The following is a 14,039-nucleotide window of genomic DNA, read 5'->3' as shown; positions in this document are numbered from 1 at the left end:
CACAAAACATCATAACGCAATACATAAACGAAAGACCACAACACGTAGTTTTGAGACTAAAAGACATAGAGTTCACAAAAATAATCAGGATGAAAGAGGATGCATATTCGTTTGACATCAATATTCTTCCCTTTACTTTAGTTTGTTTGTATGTTTGGTAACAAACATAATAATAAAAAAATTTCATTGTGGTAAACGAAATAATTTGATCTAGGTAAGATTTGTCAAAAGCCCTTACGTGATAGAAAAAAAAAAAGTGAATATTATTTTCGAAATCTACGTAGCTGAATTATGGAAAATCCGTTATTAAAACTAAAACAACTTTTATGAAATTTAAATTCGCAGGCCTGTGTTATCAATAAATGACGGCAGAACCAAAATTACTGATTCGTTGTTGATACTTTTTTCAAGCTTGAAAACTATTCACTTTCTGATCATTTTTATTTGTATTATAATTCACATAACACCGCACTAATGAGAACAATAAGAAATAAATGGAGGCAGATTTAATAGCCCAACTTTGAAAACAAATATACAAGACGAAGCAATACTGTATTTTCTAAAAAAAAAAAAATCAATATGATGTTAGTTGTAATTTATCGTGGTTTTAATTATACTGCAGTAATGCCAATACAATATATTTTTCTTTTTAGTTTATTATTACCAATAAATTAACATATTCAATCCCAATTCCAAATAGCAGGGCTGCGAGAATTAAGGTAACCAAGATTTTAAGGTCACACCGTCTTGGCACAGCTCCTCCAGTTTCAACTGAAAGAAAAACAAACAAAACAACTGTTACAGAAATAAGAAATGAGTTAAAATATCATTTTCTATTCCTACATAAATTGAAGAGTTAGAAATACTATATACACGCATAGTTTGTTCCACGGTGGCTTAGCAGTAACTCTGAAGGCTTCTAACATTCGGGTTTCTATACCAACGATGAGCAGAACACAGAAATCCCATTATGTAGCTTTGTGCTTAAGAACAAACAAATAAAATGTACCTAGTTTAAAACCTTGCATTCTTTGGTCAAGTTCAGTCTCTTTCATTACAATATTCTTATGTTATTATACACATCTAGAAAGTCCAAAAAAAACATAAATGCTTTATTCGCATTTGTACTCTTTAGGATTGTAACAGCATCATTTGCACTTTAAAAATTTTTCTGAATGTCCTGAGGTGGATTCAATAGTCGCTTACGCAAATGAGATTTACTAAATACGTGAAAGAGTAACAAAAATCAAGATTTAGAAAATCCCTTAATGGAAAAAATGTAAATACCCAAAAATCTACCAAAATAAATTTGCATAATCTATGCCAGAAGACGGGAACACTTCATTTCAACGAACTAGCATTATACTAGGTACGTCTTGTCAGCCTTATCATTTTATGCACATAATTTTGTTTTTTTAAATACTGCTTGGGAATCGTCTCTTTTTAGTTATTCTGGGTTGCTCGTTGGTGTTTATAAAGTTTAAATAAATGTATCACGAAGTAAGATATTCTGCAGATAACATATTTAGTACTTTGCTCTCTGCTTAATATTTGCATTTCACTTTCAGTTTGTTAGCCAATGCTTTAAGTTTGTTTGTTTTTCATAAAAAGAGAAAATTTTCGAAGAAACTATTTTTATTTTCATTCTTCAAAAATGTTTGGCTGTCTTACGGTAGTAAAAACAGAATGCAACGCTTTGGGATAATATCAGTAACAATTTCGAGAACTAGACGCATTTTACCTATGATTCCAGAATAATAACGACATTTGATCAAAAATAATGTCCCCTCAAGGAATGCAGCTGTATCGGATAAGATCGGGTTTTTTTTTGTTTGTTTGTTGTTGGTTTCTAGAATTTCATACTAAGCTACACAATGGCCATTTGCGCATAGCCATCCCTAATTTTGAACTGATGGACTGGAGGCAATTAGTCAAGAACAGCGACGGGCAAAGTCTTGAAATACTAGTGAAAAAAACACAGTAAACGGAACAAACTGTCAGAAGTCTGATATCAGAGACACTAGTTTCGACACATTCAAACCACAGTAAACGGAACAAACTGTCAGAAGTCTGATATCAGAGACACTAGTTTCGACACATTCAAACCACAGTAAACGGAACAAACTGTCAGAAGTCTGATATCAGAGACACTAGTTTCGACACATTCAAACCACAGTAAACGGAACAAACTGTCAGAAGTCTGATATCAGAGACACTAGTTTCGACACATTCAAACCACAGTAAACGGAACAAACTGTCAGAAGTCTGATATCAGAGAATTCGGAAAACAACACAAATTTATACAAAAAGGAATAAATACATAAAAAGCTGTTTAATCAAAAATCTGTCTATTTTCAACACCTCCCAAAGTCACTATAAATTTAACAACTTCCTGACCTCCTGTGTTCTTAAGGGCATTCCAAGATAAGAGGTCACTTAGGCGTTTGTTGACCAGTTTTTTCCTGCCAGAAGACAACGTGAGATTAAAGAGGACTCACGGATGTGTCGAAACTAATGCAGTTTGATGGCCAGAATCTCTCATATGAAGAAAAATGGCATTATTTTGGTTTCTATATTTTATGTTCAGAAACTCTCGTGTCAACATTTCTTCCAGTTTCACCTACATAACCTTTCTCACAAGATTAGCATGGTATAATATAAGCGCCTTATTTTTTATCTTCATGTGTGTTTCTATTTGAAGTTAGATTGTTTTTAATGGTGTTTGGATATTGGTATATGATTCTAAAGTTATTCTTCCTTGATATCCATGCTTAGTCAAAAGCCTGCCTCATGTTTATGAGGAAATTTTTTTTGTTCCTCGAGAGGTCCTTTCTGAACTCATTTAAGTTGATTAACAATAAAGTAGAAACTACCCCTCTATGACTGATGTACGAATTCAGTTTAAAGTCATACCTAGCGACTCAAGACATCATCTTTTGCTGGTCTTCCATCTTTTGATTTGCTTAATCTCAATTCAAAAGCGTAGATACTTTTGCAGAGACGCTAATAAGCTAGCCCCCCAGTGGTACAGCGGTATGTCTGCTGACTTACAACGCTAGAAACCGGGTTTCGATACTCGTGGTGAACAGAGCACGGATAGCCCCTTGTGTAGCTTTGTGCTTAATTACAAACAAACAAGCCATTCTAAAAAACATATGAGCGATGCAAAACATTTAGCATGTTCAGTTGCTGTTTTTGCCCCCAGAGGCACAGTGGTATGTCTGCGAACTTACAACGCTAGAAATTGGGTTTTGATACCTATGGTGGGCAGAGCACAGATAGCCCATTGTGAATCTTTGTGCTTAACTTTAAACAAACAAACTAATAAGCGAAGTAGAAAGAAAAATTGATGAACACACAATGGAGTTCACGAGGCATTCATTCATGTTAGGAACACGAGCTCAAAGTTTCTGAGGCTTGATTCCCCCACCTAAGACACACCAAGACTCACAAACACTTAATCTAGATTGTTTGTATTTTTAATATTGTCGTTTATTTCTTGAATCTTAAGGTTAATATATTTTATTTTAGTGAGATTTTGTGAGTTAGTCATAAATATTTGAATTTTCATGTATTACTTAATAAGTGCATTATGATTAATCGAACCAAACACGTGTTTCTACAACTACGTTAAGAGCATTCAGCTCATCGTATTCTTTATTTATTCATTTTCGTTTGATTTGTGAATAGATCATTCTGAATTGAGCATACAATACAACTATTTCACAATGTATTTTCTTCAGGTACTAGTTTGTCAATTTGTGTCCTTATTCTTGTTTTGAAATATCATCCTAGGGCTATTAAATACATGATAAAAACAGGGTCTGAATTTGCGAGCCCACCCCCGTCTCAATTTGCTATTTCTGCTTAGAGTTTCTTGCTTTCAGTGTCACCATCTTCTTCAGGGCTATCATTTTCTTTGGAGTTATCATTCGTAGCATCATCATTGATATCTCCTTTTTTGGATTATTTGTCACTTGAGTCATCAATCTCACAAAACGTATCTCTTTTAGTGGAACTAGTATCACTCTAAACGTTATTTTAAGATATTTTTTTCTTCATTTTCTCCCATTCCTGTCATCATTTCTTCGTCCGTTTTACCACTAAATTTTCAAGTTAAGTACTCCATACATATCTGGATTAATCACTAGACAACATTCGTTTGCTAAGACTCGTATCAACAGATTAAACATGAATAATGCAGGTTACTAACAAATTATGTCAGTTATGAACCGTTTATGATTATTTCAGTTACTTGTAAACTATATTTAAAGAATTATTAAGTAAGACCAGCTCGTAAGTAGTATTACGTATGTTCATCATTTTGCCAAAGTGGTGATTTACTTTTATAACACTGTTTAAATATTAGATTATAAAGCACTTATGAGTTGCACATGATCATTTTCATCACAGTTATAGACAAACATTTATCTGTGACATTCACCCCATAGTTTTATACCAGTCAATTAAAGCTAACCCGTATAAGTTCCGTAGTTTTAAAGTACACAATTTTGACTAACAGGGAAGCTCTCCATCTGCAAAGTTAATTTTTCATTGTAATAGATGTAATATCAATTTTCTATTCAGTTACGTGACCTTAAGTCTCATTTGTTATATAATTATATCTCAAAAGTTAGACTTGTCTTTCTCGTTTATATAGTTGTAATAATCCTCACTTACACTTCCTACAATTAATGTGTTAGTGTTTAGTACTAGTTTACTCCACATGTGCAATATGATTTATTATTACTTAGGTTTGCCAAGCTTCGCTCGTCAGAGCTAAGTATAGAAATTGGAGTACAGGCATTCTTAGCATATGCGCTATACATATTAACCTTACCGGTGCGATAACTATCCACTATCAAGGAAAACTTTCTGTCTGTCTGTCTGTAGACGCATCTCATTTTAAACGAGTTGATCGATCCAGACCAAACTTGGCATGCTAACGTAGTAGTCCAAAAGCAAAACAAATTCATATTATGCTTTCCCATATATATGGAAAATGAATAATATTTTATAGAATAACCCCAATATCGTTATTGCAGTAGCTATAGTAAATAGTTAAGTTTGAACAAAGCTCACACCACAAAAAAAAATCTGCAAATCAAATATTGTAGATACAATTTTCAGCAATTTGGCTTGTTTCCCATAATAACCAAAATATACAGTAATAAAATATCCAGTTACAATGTGGAAAATATAGATACTGCTGCTGTTTAGGTTTCCCGCTCTTTTCTGATTCGCACCATTCAACTAGCGGTTTAGACTAGGGTTAGGATAAATTCTCAGGACTGAATTAAAGACATATTTCATAATTAGTTTTCCGTAGAAGCAAAATTCAAGATTATTATTAAATCACATGCATTAAATGTACCAAATACAGACAACAGAAATCTTAACCACATCTTTGCTGTAAAATGGGCTGCTTCAAACAAGAAGTAACGCAGCTGCTTTGCCATTTCTGCCAAGTTTCTCGTGTCGACTGCTAAACCTCCTAACTTCCAATCCACTTTCTCACGTCTTACAATAATTTTCTTGGAAATTAACGCAATGAAAATCCTCACAGAGATTTTGCTCATTTTTGCGTGTTTTCCTCAATTTCAAGAGGAAAAGACGGAGAAGTACAGTCTCTTAAAATAATATGCAAAACGTTTAAGGTAAAACATTTCAAGTGTATTACAAAAGCTTTAAAAAAAAAGCCCATTATGGACTGAGAGCTCACATTTACTTGTAGACTTTCACCAGATCTGTCGGGCTTTCATCAAGGGCACATCTACTTGAGAAAATGTCACGTTTTGATAAATAAACAAATAGATGTAACAGTATTTAATCATAATTTATATTAATTTACATTAGGTAAAGTCGTATTATTATAAAACATTAATATAAGAGTTATCACTAGCTATCGTTATCTTTTCAATCTACTTTCATTAGATTATCGCTGTTGTTGTTGTTGTTGTTTCACGAGTATTGGGAATTACTTCTAATATCATTTCTTTGGTAGAATATAATGCATTTATAAATTCGAAATGTTCAGTACGAGATGTTTTAAGTAATGAGTATATAAGAGCTTACCAAAATAAAAAATACACAAAAAAATGGACGAGAGGCATTTTACATTCTAAATGTCTATGGTTTGTTTGTTTTTTTCACCATTTAACAAAACGTTAAACGATGTCCAGCTTTACTGTTAATTTATGATTTTGGCTAATAGATAGCTGTTACAGGTTTAAACGCATCTTATCGACGTAAGTAGCATTAAGCTCTATGTATATATTTATAGTAAATACAATAACACAGATTTAATTGTTAAACAAACTTGTCGTTGAAGTCATAACCATGAACGGTGATATCTCTTTTGAGACACTAAACAACTGAATATTATATAACATAGATCTAACCAATAAAGCTTAAGTAACACTTAATCAGAATCAATGTTACTTATTAATTAAACCGTTTTCCAATTACGCTAAGCTCCTGCGTGTGTTTAGTCTTACGAGTAGAGATCAGTTCTGAACTTCAAGTATGCAGTTTTGTTAAATACGAATTGGTAGCTAAAGTATTCGGAATTTTGGAAGTTCACTTAACGTCTAACGAAGGTAAAATAAAAATTATGTAAGTAAGAAATTTAGGTAGGGAAACTGACAAGTTTTATCCGTAATCTATTATTGTAGTAGTCAGTGTAAATATTTGTTCGTTATGAATTTCGCACAAAGTTACACGTTCTTAATTTAGCAGTGTAAGACTAGAGGGAAGGTAACTAGTCATCTCTTGGGCTACTCTTTTACCAACGAATAGTGGGACTGACCGCAACATTATAACGCTCCCACGGCTGAAAGGGCGAGCATGTTTGGTGTGACGGGGATTCGAACCCACGACCCGCAGACTGCGAGTCGAATGCCCTAACCACCTGGTCATGCCGGGCTTATCGTAAAGAAGTCTCACGTAAGTATTATCATCTCTTTTGCTTCTGTTTTATATACTTTAACCTGACAATGTTTCAAACAATCTATTATCATTTAAAATTGTAGATATCTTAACTTTTAGCTACTAGAGACGGGACTGCTTAACAATAAAAAATGTGTTATTATAAAGGTTTAGAAATACGATATGCTATTATGTAAGTGAATATGAAATTAAAATTAATAGTTATTAGATCCACCTGTTAGCAAAAACCTAAAATTAACAATAAAGCATTGCATCGTTTAACTTTTAAAATTTATAAAAAAACGCATTATCGTGTAAAATGTCACGCTCATTTTTATATTTATATTATGGTAAATCTATGTGCCTAATACTTAGAACAACTTGTAGTGATAATTAAAAACCAACGAATGAATTCTATTCTATAATACAAATATTAAAAGTCATTTCCTAATACTAATGTACAAAAACCAGATGTAACCAGTACCACCTGAATAACATACAAACGACAATCATTAGATATAAAGTAAAACTAACTTTTAACTATTTTAATATAAGTGTATTATAATAATCAAAGAACAAAAAAGGACAAGCTGGTATCTGAGAAATACACGCTAAGCGAAGCCAATCTGTAAGTATGGGAATAATTCTATCAAGTATTATAACATTCGAAAAATACGATATAAAAATGTAACACTGTATACGTAACTCAGGCATCACCTTCCTCATAAATCCATCATACAAATCAAAGAAGTATTTAATGATTGAATATGAGTATGATGAACTGGAAGCTTCCAGCTCATCATATCTTCGTTTAATTTGTTTCTGTGACTTGTAATTTGAATTTTTGAGTAGAATAAGGTATATGTTACATATAGAATGCTATATTTTTTATATAGTCTCCGAAACATATGCTGAATTAATTGCTTGGTTGAATTCGAACAATGATAAATCAACCATTAAGTAACAAATAAATAAGAATAAAAACACATACGAGTGACGGATTAAAAGTATGAAATCAAGTGTGTGTGTGTGTATATATATAACATGCCTTTAAAGCGCAACAATGGACCTATTAGTCCACCTAGGCCATTCCGTCCACTAATCTAAACTTTAAAATAAAGATAAAACACTCAAGGCCATCTCTTTTCATACAAATATTTACCAAGCCTTCCACTAAACTCCATTAAATTAACCGGATTCACAACATCCGAAGACAGTCTATTCCAAACGTCTACTACCCTGTCAGTAAAATAAAGCTGTCTTAACTGAAGATGGCTCCTACCTTGCAAAAATTCATATGATGCACCAATACTATCAATTCTATAAACAGACTTAAACACCGCAATCAAATCCACTCTAACTTTTTTTGCAAGCTAAAACAAGTTCAGAAGTTCTCCGTATGACAACCTTTCTATTCCAGGTACCACTCTAGTAACCCTCCTCTGAATCCTTTCCAACAATGTAATGTCCTTTCTGAGGTAAGAACCACAAGACCAACACAGTACTCCAAATGTAGTTTAACCATTAATACTCACTCACAGTAGATAAATAGTAAATTGATTGTAAAATACTGTAACAATAAACCACAAACATAGCCCTCCTCTGAATCCTTTCCAACAATGTAATGTCCTTTCTAAGGTAAGAACCACAAGACCAACACAGTACTCCAAATGTAGTTTAACCATTAATACTCACAGTAGATAAATAACAAATTAATTGTAAAATACTGTAACAATAAATCACAAACAAAAATTTGTAGATCGAGTGTATATGCGAGTTTAAATGACCCTGGCTTGAGCGAAAGCCTGGACCAACTCCCGATCCCCCCCCCCCCGGTATGGTTTGTTTCAATTAAATGATTACTATCTAATCGCTTTTAGACTTATATTAAAGAAAATAAAAGTTTAATTATAGTAACAAAGGACGATGCCTATAGATGTCGGTAGAGATTAAGCTGTTGGAGGTTTTGCCTATAGATGTCGGTAGAGATTAAGCTGTTAGAGGTTTTGCCTATAGATGTCGGTAGAGATTAAGCTGTTGGAGGTTTTGCCTATATATGTCGGTAGAGATTAAGCTGTTGGAGGTTTTGCCTATATATGTCGGTAGAGATTAAGCTGTTGGAGGTTTTGCCTATAGATGTCGGTAGAGATTAAGCTGCTGGAGGTTTTGCCTATATATGTCGGTAGAGATTAAGCTAGAGGAGGTTTTGCCTATAGATGTCGGTAGAGATTAAGCTGTTGGAGGTTTTGCCTATAAATGTCGGTAGAGATTAAGCTGCTGGAGGTTTTGCCTATAAATGTCGGTAGAGATTAAGCTGCTGGAGGTTTTGCCTATATATGTCGGTAGAGATTAAGCTGCTGGAGGTTTATGCCGCAGGCATTACCAAGGAAAAGTAATTATAGAGCGAAGCTGTTACAAAAATGTAGAGCCGAAAGACATAGCATTTCGAAAAATAAACTTTTCAATTTTAATTGAACTGGAATAACTTGCACACCAAAGCATTTAGAATGTAAAAATTTTTGCAACCACGCCGTGAATCCACATGGAGCAACACACTAGCCACAAAATGAAGGCTAAGTTTAAGAAAGAGAACCCTCCGACTCAAAAGGTGATTGCAATGAAAAAGAGCGTATCTCTACCATTAATAAGATAATTAACAAGAATTTGAAGTTGACGGAGACCACAGGCCAGAATTTCACGGTCTTCCAGCCACACTTTGAAATCAACTAATGATTTTTTTATTAGAAAGATGGACATGAAAACTTAAATTACTGCAGTCCCATTTAACCAAGTATTGGTGAATGATGGTCTTGCTCTATGTACTTTTACCTCTTCCGTGTCCTGGTTGTCCGGCAAGCAATCGAGCGATATACACCAGTACCAGAGTCTGCTGCAGAAATAGGGATAGTAGGCACCAACTTTAGCCTGAAAGCCTATTTTTGCAAGCCCGCCACAGCGGTATTATTACGTTGAGAAAAGGCTGGTGAACATTCAGGAATCCAATCCGGTAATCTGACGGATCTCTCTGGTCACGTCGTTGTGATACTGTATCCGTTCTTCTAGAGATCACATACTCAATTACACATTCTGCTGTGACGCTGATGCTAATGCTTGTTGATGATAATGATTAAAAACGAAAACAAAATCATATTGCAGCTAACAGTGACTAAACTTTTACGACAAAGCTTACCAAAATAAAATAAAAAACGTGTGAAATAAACATAAAACTTATTAACATTAAAGAAACATCTTCAGAGAAATAGAATCCCCTCTATTGAATGTTTCAGCCCGGATGATGATTACGATCATGAAAAGTGGTCATTCCCGACTGGTTGTGCCACCGATCGGTTGCTGGTAATCATATGCTGATGATTTTGATCAATTGTCAAGATATCCTTTAGGAACAGTGCCGAATTTACAGAGAAGGATACATTTGAATAACCGCTTAAATACAAGCAATCCTCACCCCTTTTTTAAAGTGTTAAACTTCATTAAGAAACTCTTGTAGTTTTTAAATAATAAATTAAAAGTGTTAAATTTCAATTAAACTACCTTATCGCTATTGAAGGAAAAAAACTACCATATTTATATCATTAAAATGTTACCAAAAAAATACGCTAGGAGAAGCAAGTGCGTAAATGAATTATAGAGCCATTACATTTCTGTAATAGCTTCATGAATATTCTTACATTCTTTGTAGCTTTGTGCATAACTACAAACAACAACAACTTACATTATTAAAAGAGTAAACGAGTTTATTTAATACACTCATCAACGAAAATTTTGTTTGTTTGTTTGTTTGTTTTGAATTTCGCGCAAAACTACACGGAGGCTATCTGCGCTAGCCATCCCTAATTTAGCAGTGTAAGACTAGAGGGAAGGCAGCTAGTCATAACTACCCATCGCCAACTGTTGGGCTACTCTTTTACCAACGAATAGTGGGATTGACCTTCACATTATAACGCTCCCACGGCTGAAAGGGCGAGCATGTTTGGTGGGGCGGGGGTTCAACGAGAAGTATATCTTCATTAACGTTTTGTCAAAGAAATAGTTCATTCAGGCTTTTGTCATTTTCATCTCTTATTTTTCTAACTTCATATTTACATAATAGAATTGAGGATCAAATCTCAAACCCATTAAATATAAATCTTTAGTAATACTACTCATTTTATTTTGATTTTTCCTTTAATATTTCAAATTAAGGTTTGGTTTGTTTGGAATTTTGCGCAAAGCTATAAGAAGGCTATCTGCGCTAGCCGTCTCTAATTTAGCAGGCATCTAGTCTAACTACCCACCGCCAACTCTTGGGCTACTCTTTTAACGAATAGTGGGATTGAGCGTCAAATTATATCTCCCCCACGGCTGAAAGGGCGAGCATGTTCAGTGACGGGTATTCGAACCCGCGACCCACATATTGCGAGTCGAGCGCCCTATCCACCATGCCATGCTAGACCATTTCAAATTAAGACATTTGAAGAATGAACCAAATGTACGCTCTTATGAATAGCTACACTTTTCTATAGAATGCTCATAAATGTTTCTTATTGTGATATTCACGTACTAATAAATTATGTCTGGTCTAATGAAAAACATATGAAACTCAGTAACAAAACTTATTTTAACTTGTTAAACAAGCTTTCTGCGATTATAATAATAATTTTCGACAGTGTAATATATTATTTTTTACTAACCTATATAGATTGTAAAGAGGCAGTTAAAGAAATCGATGACATATAAATAATAACAAGTAATAAAAAACATTTTGTAAATATAACATGATGTAGGGACTGCAGTGCCACAAAGAATGCAAACAACAATATAGGGATGATACAGTAAAACATAGATCATACTACGTAACTTTCAGTATAACCATATAATGTTACACTGTAAAATTCACGAACACAAAATGATTACGAGGTCGGTCAATAGTCTGTAATAATCAAGACATGTTTTGACTCAACTTGCTTTTCCTTATACGTAAGTCCTAGGCTCTTAGTTACACTACGTTGATGCCTACCCTGACATAACTATGATATTATGATAAACAAACTGCATACCAACAGTCAGGAATATACAACTTCCAATTGCAGTAATATTAAAGTCAAGCACCATTTTACAGTGTAATGTTAAATTTTAATAATGAAGATCATGTAGGGATGATCTATGTATAGCTGAATCATCCCTATATTCTTATTTGCGTTCTTTTTGGCACTCCCATTCCTACATCATGCTACATTTACAAAATATTTGTTATTACTTGTTTTTCCCGCTGACTGAAAGTTAGTGTATTCTATGAGTATGTGTGTAGTAACATTTAATATTATGTGTATTGATTTTTGTTACTCCTTCACTTCATACATAATATAAGGGTTGGCTCCCTAAAGACACCGATTGTATAGTGTACAAAGCATTGAGTATTCTACACGTTACAGTCATCTAATGTTTATCTGTTATTGGCTTGTAATTCCTGTTTCATCCTCCAGATTTCTGTAAAAAAGCTAACTGCAAGAGGTAATGATAACATCGTTTATACTATTAATAGAATTATGATTTTATTTAATTACTACTAGCTATTACGGCTAAGCGACGATATCGTGCACTGTCCAGAAACACATAGAGTGTGTTTAGGTTTAAACTGATGTTAATGATAAAGCAGTTGTAAAGTTATCTTGACTGAAACAAGAAGAAGAAAGATGAACAATTTGGTGGGTTGGTCACTTTCTGATTTGGTATCTTAGCGATGATTTCTTGCCTTGTTTTTGGGCTCGTTGGGTAGAGAAAGTGAGTGTAAATAATATTTTAAAGTAAAACTCTCTGTCCTACATATAGAGTGTATTGACTATATGATACTGCTACGCCTAACTGTATCTGTAATTAGTTTACGATATACGTTCTTACGCTGAAGAAGCTCAATGATAAATTGACTTATAAGAAACTCGTGTAATTCAAGTGTATTTTCAAATGGTTTGTTACTTTAATACGTACCTCTAACTATCATAACTTTTTGAGTGGAGACGGTTCTAAATGATGGAGCATCAGCAGACACCTCGCATCTATACTTTCCACCAGTTGATATCTGTACGTCTTGTATGTAAACCACGTCTTTACTGGAGTGAGTAAACTGCAATACAGATCGTCTTTTATTACTGAAAACCTAGATCGGTTATTTTAATGAACACTGTAAAGAATATAATGAAACAAGCCATTTCATATGTTAAATCGAACATCTATATGTACAGGTATAAGATTTCGGAAGAAAAATAAAAAGATATATATTTTTCTTTATTGGACCTACAAGTTCATTTGTTCTATGGCGTAGTCCAAACAATGTTGAATATACTTGTAGAGTTACCACTCTTAATCTTGGTATCCTATTTTAAACATGCTTTTATTTGGTGCCAATATATATATATACATACGTATTTATCTAATAACATTTAAGCAAAATAATATCGTACGAGATTTAGAATTCGTGAAGAATCATTTTACATTGTTAAATTTGAGAACGATTCAAATCAATCTATATTACTTAAAATGCTATCTTGTTTTGTCAGAATATACAACACTTACGTCAATGTTAATACCGTCTAACGGAAAAAACTGCCTTTGGGGAATCTCTTTAGGCACGTAACGAAAAAATTCCAGATCATCTTTGTACCACTTGACTGAATACAAGCTGTCTTCTTCCAAGTCGTACATGCAGCAAAGTCGAACGTCTTGACCTGAACGAACACTTCTCGGAATGTCTAAGTATGTGATTCGCAGACCATTTACAACTATAATAATGGAATAAGTATACATATTATATATATATATATATATATATACGCATAACTGTCTAGATTTTCTTCTTATTCTGGACACAGCTGGGTAAATAACGCTACGATTTATCTAATATTGAACATAAGCAAGTAGCAAAATGAAAGCATCTTTGCATAAAAATAAAATATAAAAAATCAATTATTTCTGGCAATTCACTTATGTTGATAAGTAAATATATTTTACAAGTTGGATTATTACATAAATTAAACAGACATAAGGTGTACATTTTCCTTATACAAATTAATTACTTTTTCCATGGCCAGGTGGTTAGGGCGCTCGACTCGCAATCT

General features: G+C 33.5%; 1 protein-coding gene across 2 annotated transcripts in view; it reads right to left on the bottom strand.

The window, feature by feature from the left end:
• Positions 1–472: 472 nt before the first annotated feature.
• The window catches only part of LOC111083227, a 24,032-nt gene continuing 10,465 nt past the window's right edge, over positions 473–14,039 (bottom strand). The window contains exons 2-5 of one of the 2 annotated variants that reach the window (XM_022379585.1): positions 13,498–13,703; positions 12,913–13,048; positions 5,723–5,773; positions 473–771 (exon numbers count right to left, since the gene is read on the bottom strand). In XM_022379585.1, the coding sequence (XP_022235293.1) occupies positions 5,739–5,773; positions 12,913–13,048; positions 13,498–13,703 (377 nt within the window). In that variant the 3' untranslated portion in view covers positions 473–771; positions 5,723–5,738. The remainder of the gene's footprint in view (positions 772–5,722; positions 5,774–12,912; positions 13,049–13,497; positions 13,704–14,039) is intronic. The other variant, XM_022379584.1, reaches the window with a different exon arrangement.

This window comes from Limulus polyphemus, unplaced genomic scaffold (assembly GCF_000517525.1).
Source record: "Limulus polyphemus unplaced genomic scaffold, Limulus_polyphemus-2.1.2 Scaffold8669, whole genome shotgun sequence".
NCBI lineage: Eukaryota > Metazoa > Arthropoda > Merostomata > Xiphosura > Limulidae > Limulus > Limulus polyphemus.
The sequence above is the reverse complement of the archived record's forward strand: the minus strand, read 5'-3'. Positions and strand labels throughout refer to the sequence as shown.